Consider the following 16,820-nt stretch of genomic DNA (forward strand, 5'->3'; position numbering starts at 1 on the left):
CGGCTCTGGGCTCGTGTGGTGCCGTGCCCGGCCCAGCCTCTGCCCCTCCGGTCCCCGCGGCCCCGTCCCATCTCGCCCCCAGCCCCCTCCCTGTCTCTCCGGGCTCTGCCCCGTCCCCCAGCTCTCTGCCAAAGCAAGCACAAAGCCATCAAACAGCTCCGGATTTATTTATCTCGTGAGAAGAAGGCTTGGCTGCTGCACGGCACGGAGGTCCGGCCTCTGCCCTTCTCCATTAAGACATCAGGCAGGCTGGAGAGCACACGACGCCCGCCGAGGGCTCTCTGCTGGCACAAAGGGGTGCAGCAGCCCTCTGGAGAGGAGGAAGGCAAGGCAATCTCCAGCCTGTGCCAGGGTGTGGAGAGACGTCTAAATCAAGCAACCGCACGGGTGTCTTGCACTGCACCTCCTGCTGGAACGGGAGCATTCCCTCATGCTCCCGTCCGCGTCCAGCTGAGCCTGTGCGTGGTGCCACACAGGTCTGCTGCTGTTGGAGGGGGAAAGACACAGTTACCAGAGGGTAAATCCAGTGACACTTCCTTTGTTAGCAGCTCAGCTGATGGACTTCGTGTCTCTCCCGTCTCTTATTGCAAGTTTTGGTCATTAATTGGGTAACCCAAAAAACCCAAACTGTTAAAACTTAAATAAAACAAATAAAAATGGTGCAAACGTGCCTGCTTCACTCCGCAGACAGCCTGTCACGTTTCTGTGCATCAAAGATCAACCTGGTCACATAAAGCAAATCTGAAGCTGGCAGGACGAGCCAACCTGTGAGGCAGGGAACTGCTCCCCCGCCTTCCTGAGTCAAGGAAAAGCAAGGGGGCAGCTCCTGCTGGCTGCCAAGGCTCAGTTCCCCCCCTGCGGTCTGGGAGGAAGGATAAACCACAGTGCTGAAAAATGCTGAAAGATGGGGCAGTGCTGAAAGAAAAATACCTGCCTCTGTCCTCTACCGTATTGCCTGAGCCGCAGCCTGGACTCAGCAATTCCTCGTCAGTCCTCGTCTGAGCTATCCTCAGATTTATCATCTGCAGCCACCTTCCAGTTCTTCCTCTTGCTCCTCTTCTCCGGTACTTCAGTGTGCCTCTCCGACACAGAATTGTGACGTTTCTTTCTCTTTCTGGAGGGGCGTTTCTCTTTTTTCTCCTCAGATTCACTGTCCTCAGAGCTGCTGGTGGTTGAGCTACTTGCATGGGAAAAGTCACTTTCCTGCCCAGAAGACGAGGTAGGTTCCCTGGCAGGCACTTTCCTGGTCTTTTTCTTGCGCTTGTGTTTCCCCTTGCGAGTGCCTGAAGTCTCCTCTTCGGAGCATTCGCTCTCCCGGGAAGAATCTGACGTCGTTCTCCCCTGCTCCTTTTTCTTTTTCTTTCGCTTCTTGTGCGAATGCTTTTTTTGCTTCTTCCTGTGCGATTTCTTTGTTTTTTTCCGTTTGTGCGACCCGTGGGTTGTTTGCTTTCTCAAATGAGATTTCTTCTTCCCATTGACAGCGTTTTGTTCATCTCCTTCTTGCTGGTCACTGCAAGAACAAAGGATCATCAGAAGAAACCAGGCAGGCAGGCACACAGCAGTTGAGCCTTTTCTATCTCAAAGTTGTTAGCAAGTCCATTGACTCAATTGATCAGTGCAGGGGAGTGGATGTTGTGGCTGCATTTTTGTTTCAAATGCTTGTTAACAGCTTGGTCCACACCTTACTAATACCCCTGATCAAGGTATTTGAGGAAGAACCAATGACAACATGTACTGAAAGCCACCAAGTGATGAGAAAATAATTTCTAGCAGGTTATTTCAAACCTGTAAGCCTGACAAATTTTGTACTCGATGACTGCTAGGTGTAGCTTAACATAATTAATTCTAAGATCTTATTTTACAGCTAAGTCCCCACTTTCCAGGGGTCTGGGAGGGTTGATATTCTCCAAATAAGGGCTAACACAGAAAACACAGATCCACTACAACGCAGTGGGGAATCCGGATCTGACAGTGTGTCTGCTGACCTGATTTGGATTCAGCCTACTTCTCTATTTCCCTGTTGGCTCAGGCAGACCCACCACAATTCACAACATTTCAGCAACTCAAGCTCAAGCTGAATTACTACAAGAGACACAATTCTCCCCTAAGACTCAGACGGGGAAACCACATTAATGGACTAATTTTTTTCAGTGGTTATCTGTAACTAAACAGTGTTGCTTTGCCATTAAAGGTAGATCTACAATCAAAACTTATAATAATTCAGTTTGTAAAATTCCCTGAATATCCTGACGGACTTGGGATACATTTCTGAATCTATTTGCCTTACCTGTCCGTATCAAATTCTTCAGGGTATAGCTCTTTATAGCCACTGTGACCCCATCTGTAAGAAGCAGAAACACGTATTAGAAGCAGAGAAGTGTTCAAGAGGAAAAAAGGCTCTGAAAAGACAGAGCTGCAGAATGAGCACAAGTTTAGACACAAGAAAGAAAGGACATCGGAACCTTCCCAACAAGGAAAGAAGGAAGGAAAAACAACTGATTTGGTTAGTACTATTTAAAGACACTTGATGTTTTCAGGCTCTTTCCTATTTCTAATAATACAAGTTCCATTTCTTGAAAAGAACTCTGAGGAGCACTGTGTTGCACTTCTTTAGACTTTTTTTCAGTTCCTTGGGCAAAGAAATAAATACCAAGCTTAGGTGGTAAACTTAGGGCTTAGCTTTTGTGGCTTATTGTGACTTAGGAACTCTGTAGACAAACTCAAATCAGATTCTCTGTGACAGTGCAAAAGTTTGTGCATCTTATTCTCAAAACGAGATCAAACGCTATTTTATAGGAGTACATATTGACAAGAGTAACACGCTAATATTTCAGTACAGGACTCCAGAAAGGTGCTCCAATTACAGTTACAATCAGAGAACATTAAAACACTCCACAGACCTGTCTGGCATGTTGGCTTCACATTCATAGAGCTTTTTATTCCAGGACCGTGCTCTAAGAAAATCATCTTCGACTGGGTCAAGAAATTGTGAGTTCTTTGTTTTCCAGTCGGCCCTGTGGCCCTCGTCATCGAAGCCGTCACTGCGCATCCGACTGCTGCAGAAAGAGAACAGTTGTCCTTCAGCTGTCAGTTCTGATGGAGAAACTTTCTGAGCAAGGGGTTAGTCCAGCGAGGGGAGCAAAAATCCAGCAAGTCTTGAGTGTCCATCTATGCAAGAAGACCAACTATCATTTTAACAGACAGTCACCATTAAGAGCTCTCACAAAACCAGTTCAATAGCTAACGCTGGTTTTCACACTTACTACTGCCTACTGTGCACGGCAAAATTCTCAGCAGACACGCTAAATTAGAGGAAGGGGTTACCTTGCCTACCATGAAAAATGCAGTTCTCCTCCTTCAGAATACTCTGCAAGAGCAGACTAGCAACATGCAGTGAGACGTAGCTGCTAGTAGAAGTTGGCAAATGAGGAACTCGGGAAGCAGAACTGACTTAACTAGAACTACAGTTTGATCAGGTACCAGTACTAAAACTGCAAATCCACCAACAAGCACCAACAGCTCTGAGCGATCTCACGTGTTGGCGGCTCGTTCGTTCCCACACTTCCTGAGCAAAGCAGCACCTGTGCACTTGGCACGAGTCTGAAAGGTGTTCTCCCCTGAGATACCAAAACCACTTCCTGCAGCATTTACATTTCTGACATATCGTAGTTAAAAAAAGAAAAGGAGAAAAAAAAAATCTCCACTTGCAAACCCCACCAAACCCGCTTGTTTTCGCATAACTTGTGAGATCCTCAGGTGGGCCAGAACAGTTTGAAAGATACCGCTTAAGAGGTGGTCAATACTAGTGTTGTACCAGTGCAGGACCCCCATCCTACAACAATTTTGGTTACTGGTAACTTGAAGGCCAACATGTTTAGACTTCCCTCGCACCCTTCTGACCTACGACTTCAGCACTTCTTATTCCAGCTCCTTCACAGAGCCCGGCCTACTTACTGTTGTATTTTGAAGACTATACGTCTAGATGGAAAGATAAAAAGTCAGATTTAAGTGCAGGTCTGACTTCTTTCCAGGGACTCTGTGACCTATGTGGTATTCCTACATTATTAGGGGATGGCCAGCACAAAATGCTCTTACAGCATTATAATGCAAAAGGGTTCAGTGACTGTGCCAAGGCAGTTGTTTCCTCCACACAAGCGGCACCCACCTGGAGGTGTCCGACAGCATCCTGCTTTGCCTCCTCCAGTACGTCTCTTCTGTCTGCTTCTCCCACTCCCTGATTTTCCACATTTCTGTCTCTTCCTGGATCTGAAAGTCATAAAAAAGAAGGCAGCGTAGTGCCGGGGCACGGTTACCAACACAGGGCGCGTTACCCCAGTCCCCAGCTCAGAGGGGGAGCAAACCCCTCCATTAACACGTGAAATTAACGCCTCGCCAGGGCCGGCAGGAACTCAAGTCGCGGTTTGCTGAGGACCACCGAGCTCGTACACCCCGCTGTACACGATACCAGCGACCGAAACTTCTTCGAGGCAACCCAAAGCACACGCAGAGCGCGATAAGAAACCAACCCGGCTGTTTTAGAGCCTCGCTGCTCACAAAAACCCGGCGGCGCCTTCTCCCCCCCCCCCCCTCCATGTCCCCCGGTAACTCCGGCGGCGGCCCGGCGGGGCTCGGGGCCGGGCCCTACCTTGTTGTGCGCTCCCGTGTGCCGCATGAGGTTCCGCAGCAGCACCTTCCCCACCGGCACCCGGGCCATCCTCCGGCCCCCTCCGGCCCCGGCCGGGCCCCGGCCTCCGGACGCGGCCGGGCCGAGCGCCTCCCCCGGGCGGCGGCGGCGGCGGAACGGGGCCGGGCCCTGTCGCTACGGCAACGGGGCCCTGCCGGAGGAAATGGCGGAGGGCGAGCCCCCGGCCTGCCTGAGCCTCCTACGGAGCCTGTGCGGAGCCCCGGCGGAGCCCCGGTTCTGCCTGAGGGCTCAGCCCCGCGGGGCCGCCCCGCTCTTCGTCAACGTGTGCGGCTGCGGCGCGGTGCCGGCCCCCGGAGGCCCCGGGGCGCCCGTGCCCGTCAGGGCCGGGCCGCTGGAAAGGGCGGCCGGAGACGGGGGTGCGGGAATAAATCGGGGGCTGAGGGAGCTGGGGGGCGGCATCGGGGGGAGAAGGCTGAGGGGAGACCCCGCTGCGGCCTTAAAAGGGGGTTATAAAAGGATGGAGGACTCTGCTCAGTCAGATAATGACAGGATGAGGGGGAACGGTCTTAATCTAAAAAAGGGGAGATTTAGACTAGGTATTAGGAGGAAATTCTTCACTCAGAATGTGGTGACACTGGAACAGGCTGCCAAGAAGCTGTGGATGCCCCATCTGGGATTTAGTCTGGAGAAGAGGAGGCTCAGGGGAGGCCTTAGTGCTCTCTGCAGCTACCTGAAAGGAAGGTGTGGGGAGCTGGGGGTCGGCCTCTTCTCACAGGTAACTGGTGATAGGATTACAGGGAATGGCCTCAAGTTGTGCCAGGGGAGGTTTAGGTTGGGATTTAGGAGACATTTCTTCTCAGGAAGAGCAGTCAGGCGTTGAGATGGGTTGCTCAGGGAGGTGGTGGAGTCCCCGTCCCTGGGGGTGTCTGAGGAAAGGTTGGACATGGGGCTTGGGGACATGGCTTAGTGGGTGACATTGGTGGTAGGGGGGATGGTTGGACCAGATGATCTTAGAGGTCTCTTCCAACCTTAATCATTCTATGATCCCTGGAGATGTTCAAGGCCAGGTTGGATGAGGCCCTGAGCAACCTGCTCTAGTGGATGGTGTCCCTGCCCATGGCAGGGGCTTGGAACTGGCTGATCTTTGAGGTCCCTTCCAACCCGACCCATCCTATGATTCCCTCTGCCCAGGCACACCAAGGGATTCACAACTGGCACCCATCTAAATCCCGCAGGGTGTTTATGCACCAGGTGGCTCCCCAGCCACATATGGTCACGGTGAGGTGTGCCACATTTCCGCTTCCAGAGCGCGAACACACTGCTGGAAAGGTGAATTCCATCAGTGCCCGGCAGCCACACATTCAGTTTCTTTGCTTCTAAACTGATTATAAAAAAATCTGAAAGCTCAGTCCTGGCCAACCAGGACATAATACCGAAGCACTAATTCTGATGCAGCTTATTTTTTTTAGATCTTTACAGCATTATAGATATTGCATATAACCCAGATATTCTTCGGAGGGGAGAAGAAAACCCAGAAAAAATGAAACATTTGATCCATATGACCCTTAAATTCGTTGAGGAACGATGCGATGTTATTCTTTCACCTTCGTACACTGTTGAACCATTCAAGCTGAAAGGCAGCCTGGAAAGGATGCAGCAACGTCTGCAAGGATGGCAGATGCCAATGCCCTGTCTCAATCAGAACACAAAGGGTATGTAGGCAGCTGCTGTCAGTTTTCTTTGAAGGCCTATCAGACTCCCCCAACCCCAATTCTTGCCTTAAGCACAAACCAAGCACTTCTCTAAAAGTTCAGAGTAAGGCAGTAGTATTCATACCAGACAACAGTTGAGCCCTGCTGGCCTGTCTGCATTCATCTCCGGTGTTGTTTCTACTTTCCTTTATTTTACAGTTAAAAAAACTATTGACACTGCTACAGCAAATTCCCTTTTTTTCTATAACCACTAGATGGGGAAGCTGTGATAGGGGCTGATCCTGTGACGTACCAAGTTTCTTTTGCTCTGACATGAGTAGAAGAGGTTGCTGCTGTTACCAGTGCTCTGAAAACAGCAACATTTAACAGCTTGGCAGTAAAAACAAATCACGAGGGAAGGAGCAACTGCAAATAGGAGTCTTCAGCTGACAAAATTGCTAATTACAAAGCTAAAACTTTAGTGATAAGTTTGTCAAGTGGTGTAACAGTTCTTAGTAACTGACTGTTATGTGAAAAACTTTCTTTTCTTGAAAGAACTGACACTTGATCAGCTGCTACACAGAATAGAAGCTAAGGACCACAGCAATGCTCCTATCCTGCTGAAAAAAGGAAGTGTTACACAGTCTAAAGTGCCTCTGATAGAGGAAATTAGCAGTACAGAAGTGCCGGAGGAGCTGAGCACCCCTGTCTATGAAATGAGCACTGTGAAGGATGCAAACAAGAAGCCATTACAAATTGAACTGAAAGTTGAATTGCCTAAAGTTAGCTCTGTTTCGGAGTGTGATCTGAGAATTTCAAAGGTAAGGCAACGTAAAGAATAACCTTGTTTTGTCTGGTATCAAATTCCTAGAAATACTTGCTGCTAATTCATTGTCAAATAACCAATCACGTATTTTAATATTGTTTTAGGATGACATAATCATCGATGTCCCTGAAAAATACAAATTACAACTAGATCTGCCAGAATTGGTGGATGAGGAAACAGCTACAGCAACATTTAACAAAGAAAAAGGGGTATTGTTCATCACAGTGTCAGTTGCAAAGCCTGCGTGTTAAAGAATTCTACATTCTGTCCAGTTCCTGTTCACAGATGACAGAACTAAACAAAAGCCCAGAACAAGAACCCTGACTTGCAGCTGGTGATGAGTTAATTGACTTAATCTTCAAAGGTGAATACCTCAAAATGCCTTTAGAAAGTACACGTAGAAAAGGAAGGCAGGAGGAAAATCAGCACCATCAAACTTAGGAAAACAGAGACTAAATACTCAAGGAATACTTGAATATATTAACAGCTGTACTAATGAACCATAAATGCATACGAGCCTTACTGTATCATTAATTTTGCCTTAAGATACATGGCAGTAGCAGTTGCATTGTTTTTCTGTGTTTTTGTTGTTAAATAAATTATTTTGCTTACTGGATTTATGTGGTTAAAGCAGCTCTTGCAAGCATTCTATGCTGGAGTGACTAGCAGAGGTGTGTCATACGCAGTTGTACCAGTTGCCCTGCATGCTGTTCCTGTTTTCTTTAGGACAATCCCTGCTGAACTTAACCGGAATAGGCTTTGTAGTCTTTTCAATCAAATACAAGCTAAAATATTATCATTGCGTGAGCTGAGCTGGCTTGGGAAGGCTGTAAGCAGTGTTGGAAGTCACTATCAGCACTCCAAGCAAGCACCCTGAATAGGATCTTTGAGACTGCAAGGCTGTTCCCCGTCATTCAGGGAGTGTAACCATAAGGTGAACTCTCTAGTGTTCTTCACACAGGAAGAAATCAGCACCTTCTTTAGCCAGAACCTTAGCTACCGGTGAACACTGAGCAAGAAAGCTAGGAATATTCCAAGTTTGCTGTGTTATCTTGGAATCCTTGTGATCACAACTTAAGGTTAATAGGGTGAGTTTCACCATCAGACTGAAAGGCTAAACAGCTCTAACTGTGCCACAGCAGTACGATAAGCCACAAACGACTGAAGAGAAAAGCATTGGAACATGTTTTAGTAGTTGTCAATTCCAAACATTTAATAGAACATAGGTTCACTAGAGCAAGTCTGGAACCAAGATATTTTAGATCTTTTAAAAAAAACAAACTTTAATGCACTTTTTTTTTTTTTTGCTTAAGCCAGGCATGAAAACCAGCTATCACAGCAACCAGACATTAAATAGTTCCCACAAAAATATTTAATTTCCACAGTATTTTCTTCCAATATCTTTAGTGAATTTTGTAGCAGAACTTTACAGGAGACAGTACTTAATGCAATATACAGAAAAACAGATTAGCTTTAACTTTTTGTTTTGTTAACTTCTCCCCCTGTTGAATTCTCCCGGTCACTTTGTAATTACTGCACAACCCTCCTTTTTACATGAACATTTCCAAGTGGAAAGTGGAATTTAAGAATGTTCAGCACTGCATCCCTTCCAGGATACAATGACTGGGGTAACTGGACACAAGTCCAACAAACTACTTAAGCATTTTACATACAATATATACATGGATAGCACATTCTGCAGTTTACTGAGGCTGGGACAACATCGACAATTCAGGGAAGAACTGCAGTACCAGTGACTAACGCAGAGCTTCCTATGTTAGAATGCCTGAAAAAAATTTCAAACATTTGAGTCACCACATGATTAACATCCACTGGTGGCACTATTATCATGTGTGATTTGCCTATATGGGTTCCAACACACAAAGTCTCTTGAATGTTCTGCAAAATGGTTACTTCCATGGCACCATAGCCTGATACTAACTTAGCAAGAGGAAAAGCAATTAAAGAGTCTTCATATGAAAAGCACATGTAAGTGAAAGTCTACACAAAGACAGCACATTCCCTGTGGCATCTGAGAGCTGTGACACCGCAGGTATCAGTGCTCTTTCACCTTTAAAGTGCTCAAAAGGGATCCCAAAGCTGAGAAGGTCCAAACCAGTGCCAAATTCCAAGAGTTTTGGAATGCTAACACTTGGCCTTTGAGAAACCATTCCCAGGGGCTTCAGTCCCTTAGTGCATCTGTCATTGTCACCCACCCCAGCAGAACAGGATAATATGGGAATTCGCCTGCTACCTTGTACGTTTCAGTTACCATCTAATCTGAACTCCTGTGAAGAGATGTTTGTAATTCAAATTTCTGAGAACACTGAGGTCATGAAATTACCTGGTATGTACCCCGCCCCTCCTCGTTCAATCTAGTGTAGAAGCAGGTGGCAGTATGCATTCTGCCTGGATCATTTGTAAATCCGGGATGCTTAACTCTGTTTTGGAAGAGTTTGCAAGTTAACTAACTGTATAAAAATACAGTATAGCTGTAATATTGCTTTGAAAAGCATTTTTGCAAACTTTTGTTTCTGTACAGACTGGTAATAACATTACCAGATAATATAATACATATTTAAAATTAAAAAAAAAAAAGGAACTCTTTAATAAGTCTGAACACTAAAGTCTAAATAGCTTGTTTAAAACAAAACAGTGTGACCCGGGAAAATTTTGCTTGCATGGTTAAATTATAGCAGCATGGTTACTGGCTTCTCAAGGAAATTCTTGAATTCCGCAAGCCACTGTGCTCCAACTGCTCCATCTACAACACGATGATCACAGCTAAGTGTAACGGACATCACACTGGCCACATCAAATCTGGAAAAAAGAAAAAAAGAAAGTTAACACGATCCTCTGCAAATCACTGCCAAACCAGCTATATCTCACAGGACACTTGAATTATAATCCACCCCTTGAGCATTCCTTAAATATAAAATTAAGCAAGTAGTTAAACAGGAACAGATGGCTAAACTGTTGTGTATCCCTTATGCTTTTCCATACCTTATTCCCCAACCCACCCCCTTCAAAGAAAGGGCCAGCCTTTCCTTAACTTGCAAGGAAGTTGCAAGAATAAACATATGGCAGGTCATTCATCCGTCACTGCAACAGGATCACACAAACATCAGGAGAAACATATATCTCCCTATTCTTCTTCAGAAGGTGCTGAAAGCAGCATGTCAACAAGTAATAACTATTTTTAAAAAATCTATCTAGGGGAAGTGTTAGAAAACTAGCCATTATTTCAGAGTTTTAATTCAGAAGCTCAGTACACGCAGAACCAGATGAATACTGACCCTTTCTCATTATCAGCCGGCACTAGCCTTTTCTCTGAGGAGCCAACTGCGAGGATGCAGGCTTGAGGTGGATTGATTATGGCAGAGAAATTCTTAATCCCATACATTCCTAAATTGGAAATCGTGAAAGTGCCACCCTACAAGACAAACACATTCACAGAAAACTCAGAAAAGCTGTTTCAAGTGGAATATTAATGAACACAGCTGACACGTCACGAAACAGACTGCTCATTCTGAAGAGGGACAGAAGACAAGGGCGGCAGTTATTACTAGCAGCTGGAGTTCCTCACCTGGAATTCATGTGGCTGAAGTTTACCTTCTCGGGCTTTAGTGGCCAAAGAAACCACGTCCTTACTGATGGAAGCCAGGCCCTTTATATGTGCGTTAAACACAATAGGTGTTATAAGGCCTGCAGGAGTACTCACTGCAACGCTAACGTCCACTACGTGATTTCTGCAAGACACAACAGAGATGCCAGTTACTCTAGCAAGACACAAGGAATTTCAGGTGTTAAGACAACTCTAAGTTAATATTTGTTCTGCAACAACCGTTTCACCTCACACTAGCCTCAGACTCAAGATTCTTGGCACTTCCATTAAACCCCCTCAACTGTTGCATTATACCTGCTCCCCTCCCTACTCAAAATCCCGCCAGAAGATCTGCTACTCTGCCATCAACTCTCTACTGAACAAATAAAGTTTCTGGCTTCGACCGTACCATAAACTTACTGCCTAATAACTGTGTCCATCCATGAAGAATTTGCCTCAGGCACCTTCAAGCACGCCAGAGCTGAAGCTTTAATTATGAAGTCATTGACTGAAAGCTTTATGTTATCCGAGACCTCCTGCAAAGGAAGAGATTTGAGGTGTCAGTTTATCCCTTATGTGTAAAATAATTTGGGTAGTCACTGCCACGCAGCCTTGCTTAGAGAAAATGAGAGAAAACAATCACACTACCTGTAAGCGTTAATATTTGAAGTGCCAAGATAATTTAGGAGGTGAATATATATCCTTCATAATCTAAGAAGGCACATTTTTTATGTCTGTTTTTCCCCAAACTTGGCTTAGAATTAACATTTTATTTTATTTTTTTAACCTCAAGCAGGGTACTATGTGGCCTTCTTAGGGAAATTAGATATTAGCACACAGTACCTTGGCAAAAAATCTCATTCTGTCACTGACAGTCCAGAACTGATGTACAACAGCTAGAAAAGGCACTGAAAAGAGTATTTTTTCCAACCCAAACTGGCATATCACCAAAAAGCAGGGTGGGCAAACCTGTGAGAGAATGCAGTCTCCCCCCAACCCCCCAAATACTTGACCTGATTGAGTTCTTTCCTTAGCACCAGTACTTCTCCCATGTTCACATCGATAGAAAGGTAGTAGTGAGGTATTGTTTGTTTAGATTGCATCAGTCGTTGAGCAATGACCTGAGGGTACACAACAGAAACAACAAAAATAAATGATTTCAGAAAATTTATGATCGCAAATAATGACGTCAGGGAAGTAAAATCTCCTCACCCTCCGAATGTTGCTGATAGGGATATCTGTGAAGGTCCCCACTGGTGCTGCTGCGACTGCAGCAGCCGCAGGTACTGCTTCTGCTGCTGGAGCCTGCAACCAGAGCAAGACAGCACAGTTCACAGGACTCATCAAACACCAACCGCAGAGTAGTTCAGTAGGTAGGACAAGAGCTGAAGCCATGCTGCCTCTTCCTTGTGAGCAGCAGGTATTTCCACTCTCTAGCCCCACCTCTCTGATTGCCAACTAAATTCATTATAAGCCCTACAATTGATTATTAAATCACACATTAAATATTACACACTGCTCTGAAGTTCACAAAGTGCTAAGTCCTGCTAGATGATGGTTCCACATCCCATTCTTACAGATCTCAGGTCTACTCACTGGAGCAACCTTTGGCGGCACAAACGATTCCACATCTTTCTTTGTGATTCTACCCTCTGGTCCAGTACCTAAAAGCGTCAAAGGAAAACGTAAGAGGATTTCAATTAGTTGCAACAGGGCATCACGAAGCTCTGTTCAACAGAGATGTAAGTCACTAACAGTCCCTGGTGGGGAAAGCTGCACCGTGAGGATCATCCTGATAGGGAGAAAAGAACAGAACAGGCAAGAACGTACCTGGAGGAACTGATACCTGACAGAGAGAACGAGGAAGGCAAAGGGCACCTTACCTTTCACTTGGGCAAGGTCAATTCCTTTTTCTGCCGCCAGTTTCTTTGCCAGAGGACTAACGAGGACCCTCCCTTTCCGGGGAGGTGGCCCAGCTGCGGGGACTACTGGAGTGGAAGGAACAGCAGGCTGGGGAGGAGGAGCAGCTGCAGCAGGAGTTGCCACCTTAACAGAAGAATCAAAGCCATTAGCTTTGTGATTATTTTGCAAACACCTTGGAGGTTTCACTTCAGTGCAATAAAAGAACAGGACCATCTAATTACCAGTCAAGGGAATAACAAGAGTAGTCTCCAACCTGGAAGTACTCAGAGAAGTTTCCCAGCACCAGAAATACTATCAGAAACTTTCCCATGCAGAACACCAACTAAACTGTTGAACTATATATCAAAATGGTGAAATAAGTAATTTATAGTCCTAATTTTCAGGAAGGAACTGGTACAAGGAACAGGCTGGAGAAGAGACCATAACAAATAATAACCTGCTCCAGTTTTCAGAGGGCAAAGTAGAGACCTCAGAAGCGATCTCTTCTGAATGCATGTGTTAGCCTGGCACTCAGAGGATTATAGACATTATTACTGGAGTCAGGGCTTCTCACAGTCAAACCAGCAGAACAGTTTAGATCCAACCAGAAACTCTTTACAGTGCCCATAACTTCTCTCCCTGGCTAAGAAAGGCCCTTACTGGTGGAGGCGGAGGAGGAGGAGGAGGAACTTGCGCCTTCATGTCAGCTACTGCAGTCTCTTGGTAGTCAGCAAAGGCCGGAATATCAGACTCCTTCTCCACAATGATGCAGAGGGTTGTTCCTAATGGCACGTCTCTTGTTCCTTCAGGCACCAAGATTTTTGCCAAGTAGCCTTCCTCCTGCACTTCAAAGCCTGAAAGGGAAAGAGCATGAAAAGCAGCATGAAAAGTAACACAACTTTTTTCCGTTGCCCCACATCTTCATGTCATGAGCAGCTGGAGGAGAACAGGTAAAAGAGGCTACTCTGGATCCTCCCTTTTTAAGGGGGCACCATCCATTCTTGGCTTTGGAGTTGACTCACCTATTGTGGCTTTGTCTGTCTCAATTTCTGCCAGTAAGTCTCCCTCGTTCAGTTTCTCCCCGACTTTCTTCTCCCATCTCTGCACCGTGCCCATTGTCATGGTAGGTGACAGGGCAGGGAGAGTGACCTGTGAAGCCAGAGAACACAAGCGTATCACATTCTGGTAATGCAAAAGGAACGGGAACACGATTGTAACTCCTGACCAAATGATGTCAACCTAAAGGAGCAGCCAACCTTTAATGCACTCTCAGATCTGACTCCACTACAGCACAGCACAGTCACGTGCTGTATCTCTAGTTTGGCTTCTTTTATCAAGCAAAGAAAGCAAGCAAAAGAAAAAAAAAAGAAGAAATCTATATATCAAAGTCATTTGTAGCACCATCCCATCGGGAGTCCAAAGAGACTGAAAGGAAGGCTGAAGCAAGCTGCTTTGTCTTTGACAAACACATTTGGCCCCTGTAAAAGCTATACAAACTTGTCCTCCAGTAAGCATTTAAAGGTGCTGTAGGTTTACATGCGCATTTTGCAGTGCAACAAACATGGCACATGTAATTACAGCTTTGGAGAACTGGACAGGTAAGGCAAGCAGAGGAAATCAAGTTAAGTAGCTGAAATTCAAGTCAGCTCGAGAAGCCTTGAATTAGTTCCACATGCAACTGCTGATTTTTCGTAACATCTCAGACAAATCAACTTCCACGTCTCAACTGTGTAACTAGGTCAATATTTTCAAGTTTTCTATTTCAGAGGAATGTCACAGAAATGCCGTTACCAAGTGCTCAGATGCAGCAATGGACGTACACCTCAGCATCTAAGCAAACAGATTATCCACAAATACATCATTTTCAGTCACTCAAAACCACATCTGGTGTGTTCATTGGAGTATCAGAGAACGGAGTTCTGCTCCAAGACCCGAGCAGAGCCTTCAGAGCATATTCACATGTAGTACGAGGTTTGTATACACCAGAACTGTTCAGCTCAGACAAATGTAACTTTTTCTAGCCTGCACAATAATCCTGGAGAAATAAGTCTCTCCTACAGGCAGCTGGGATGCTAAAACAATTTTCAGAAAAAAAAAAAAAAACACAACACTTTCTGGGACCTCCCCAAACACCTGCTTAAAGCATGCAACAATTCAAGTGGTTTGCACTGCTGCACTTACAGCTCATAACCTCCCACTCCTGACAGGGTTTATGACAGAGTCCCCTAGAGCTGGCAACGCCAAAGACAGACAGAGCGCAACAAACCTTGCATCAGCAGCAATGCTCTCTTACCTGCATGTGAGGAGGGTAAGAGCTGCCAGGAGCCTGAGGAGAAGGCTGAGGTGGGGCTGAGGGAGCTGCGGCTGGAGGGGGAGGCACTGAGGCTGCAGGGGGCACAGACGCTGCAGTATCCAGAGTGTAGTTTTTAAAGGCATCAACATGTTCAGGCCTAGAAAAAAAAACAAACACAAAAAAACAAACACAAAAAACACAATGGTAAAACCAGTCTGGTGACTGTCCCTTAACCTTTCACACAGGGCAGCCAAGAAGTCCCAAGAGAGAAAATTCAACTCAAGAGTTAGCAAAATACCTACTTTTCTACTGTGATACATATTATGGCCCCAATAGGAACATCTCTTGTTCCTTCTGGCACCAGGATCTTGGCCAAGTAGCATTCCTCCAGGCTCTCAAAGCCAACTGTTGCTTTGTCTGTCTCCACCTTTGAAAAAGAACAGGATACTGTTAGAGCAAAACAGAAGACTAGTGAGCCCTGCAGTCTGACAGCGTAGGGTCGTAATGCCCGCAGTCCTGGCAAAACCACCCTGTCCCACCAGCTCTGGGAAAGCGTGGTCTCAAACACAGTAAGCGCTCCTCTCGCTCAGAGAGACAAAAAGCAGGAACCAACTCCGTAAAGCTGCCGGTCGCTCGTTCCCAGCAGCATCTCCAAAAAGTGGGTTCAGGTGAGGGCAGCCGGGGACAGAACCCAGAGCGCGCAAGTTGCCCAGTAAAAATGCAGCACAGCTTCTGCCCTCAGAATACCTCTGCAATGAGCTCTCCTTCACCGATCCTGTCACCTTCCTTCTTCTCCCAGCGCGCGATGGTGCCCATCTGCATCGTGGGGGACAGCGCCGGCAGGGCCACCTGCGAGGAAAAGGGAAGCGTTACAACCTGCGCAGCCCTGCCCGTAGGGACCCCGCTCACAGGGCAGGGACAGGTCACTGAGGACAGGCTGTCTGCAGCCCCTGGCGGGTCAGGACTGCCTCCAGCCTGCAGGAAAGATCCCAACACCGAGGTGCCAGGGGAGCAGGTGCAGCAGGGAACCCAGAATACAGGGAAAAGGGGATAATGGCGAGGGGGGAAGCCGATGGTGGTACCAGGGTCTGGTGCGCGGCAGTTCCAGGGCCTGGCGTGCAGGGGTGGGGAATGAAGGAGAGGCTCTGGGCCAGGGGGAGGCACAGAGGTTTGGGAGCTGAGGGAGTGGGAGAGAGCCTGGCGTCCTCTGGGGCGAGGAGGGCTGCCTGCTGGGGGGCGGCAGCTGGGAAGGGAAGGGAGAAAGGGAAGGGAAGGAAAAAAGGGAAGGGATAAAGGGAAGGGAAGGAATGAAAGGAAGGGAAGGGAAGGGAGAAGGGGAAGGGAGAAGGGGAAGGGAAAAGAGGAGGGGAAGGGAAAGGAAGGAAGGGAACGGCGGAAAGGAAGGGAAGGAGAAGGAAGGAAGGGGAAGGGGAAGGGAAGGTCGCGGGGCCGCCTCTCACCTTCTGGTGTGCCGGCAGGCTGCAGCAGCGGCTGGGGACGACCCGGGGCCCGGCTGCGGGCAGGAGCCCCCGGGGCCTGCGGGCGGGGCCGCCCAGCGCCGGGCCGCGTCCCGGAGCCCCCGCCCGGGCCCCCACGGCCGCGCCGGGGCCGACGGCGGCGGCGCTGAGCGCTCGGCAGCCCCGCGCCAGGCCGGCGGCCGGGACGAGGCGTCGGGCCACCGCCCGCCACATGGAGCCGGAGCTGGAGCCGGGGCCCCGGCGCTCGGTGACCTCCCGCTGCGGGCACGGCCCGGCTCGGCTCGGCGCGGCACGGCTCCGCACGGCACGGCACGGCGCGGCGCGGCACTGCCGCAAAGCGCCGCGGGGCGGGGCCGCCGCGGAATGGCGGCCGGGCACGGC

At 47.6% G+C, this 16,820-nt stretch overlaps 3 protein-coding genes across 5 annotated transcripts; 1 reads left to right on the forward strand and 2 right to left on the reverse strand.

The window, feature by feature from the left end:
* Window positions 1-148: 148 nt before the first annotated feature.
* On the reverse strand, window positions 149-4,779 carry NKAPD1 (NKAP domain containing 1). Of its 3 annotated transcripts, XR_014574723.1 has the most exons (6): window positions 4,646-4,779; window positions 4,166-4,266; window positions 2,901-3,056; window positions 2,288-2,341; window positions 935-1,510; window positions 149-484 (listed from the first exon to the last, which is right to left on the reverse strand). XR_014574723.1 is itself a non-coding variant. In XM_083808600.1 (5 exons), the coding sequence occupies exons 1-5, from the start codon at window positions 4,712-4,714 to the stop codon at window positions 988-990; spliced, it is 903 nt and encodes a 300-aa protein (XP_083664726.1). In that variant the 5' UTR covers window positions 4,715-4,779; the 3' UTR covers window positions 149-987. The 3 variants fall into 3 exon arrangements, 2 of the variants coding, with proteins under 2 accessions (XP_083664726.1, XP_083664727.1); XM_083808600.1 differs by having other exon boundaries at window positions 149-1,510; XM_083808601.1 differs by lacking the exon at window positions 4,646-4,779 and having other exon boundaries at window positions 149-1,510; window positions 2,901-3,168.
* PIH1D2 (PIH1 domain containing 2) lies at window positions 4,671-9,193 on the forward strand (the record flags this gene model as incomplete). Its single annotated transcript, XM_083808598.1, has 4 exons — window positions 4,671-5,061; window positions 6,115-6,357; window positions 6,892-7,157; window positions 7,267-9,193. 4 exons carry the CDS (start codon window positions 4,671-4,673, stop codon window positions 7,411-7,413), a joined length of 1,047 nt encoding a protein of 348 aa, XP_083664724.1. The 3' UTR covers window positions 7,414-9,193.
* Window positions 9,194-9,772: 579 nt separating this feature from the next.
* On the reverse strand, window positions 9,773-16,720 carry DLAT (dihydrolipoamide S-acetyltransferase). Its single transcript, XM_083808564.1, has 14 exons — window positions 16,422-16,720; window positions 15,709-15,810; window positions 15,264-15,388; window positions 14,962-15,118; window positions 13,691-13,817; window positions 13,329-13,522; window positions 12,650-12,812; window positions 12,363-12,430; window positions 11,979-12,071; window positions 11,780-11,887; window positions 11,187-11,302; window positions 10,749-10,911; window positions 10,459-10,595; window positions 9,773-9,982 (listed from the first exon to the last, which is right to left on the reverse strand). Exons 1-14 carry the CDS (start codon window positions 16,650-16,652, stop codon window positions 9,853-9,855), a joined length of 1,914 nt encoding a protein of 637 aa, XP_083664690.1. The 5' UTR covers window positions 16,653-16,720; the 3' UTR covers window positions 9,773-9,852.
* Between the last annotated feature and the right edge of the window lie 100 nt (window positions 16,721-16,820).

Source organism: Anser anser, assembly GCF_964211835.1.
Source record: "Anser anser genome assembly, chromosome: 22".
Classification (NCBI taxonomy): Eukaryota; Metazoa; Chordata; class Aves; order Anseriformes; family Anatidae; genus Anser; species Anser anser.

Bases quoted from the DNA above. Each gene is read 5' to 3' on its own strand.
- NKAPD1 (XM_083808600.1), bottom strand. From the start codon at position 4,714: ATGGCCCGGGTGCCGGTGGGGAAGGTGCTGCTGCGGAACCTCATGCGG. The intron at 4,267-4,645 runs GTAGGGCCCGGC...TATGACTTTCAG, and splicing joins ACACGGGAGCGCACAACAAG to ATCCAGGAAGAGACAGAAAT. The intron at 2,342-2,900 runs GTCTGTGGAGTG...TGCTTCTTACAG, and splicing joins GAAGCCAACATGCCAGACAG to ATGGGGTCACAGTGGCTATA.
- DLAT (XM_083808564.1), bottom strand. From the start codon at position 16,652: ATGTGGCGGGCGGTGGCCCGACGCCTCGTCCCGGCCGCCGGCCTGGCG. The intron at 12,431-12,649 runs GTAAGGTGCCCT...TGACGCTTTTAG, and splicing joins TGACCTTGCCCAAGTGAAAG to GTACTGGACCAGAGGGTAGA. The intron at 11,888-11,978 runs GTGAGGAGATTT...GTGTACCCTCAG, and splicing joins CTATCAGCAACATTCGGAGG to GTCATTGCTCAACGACTGAT.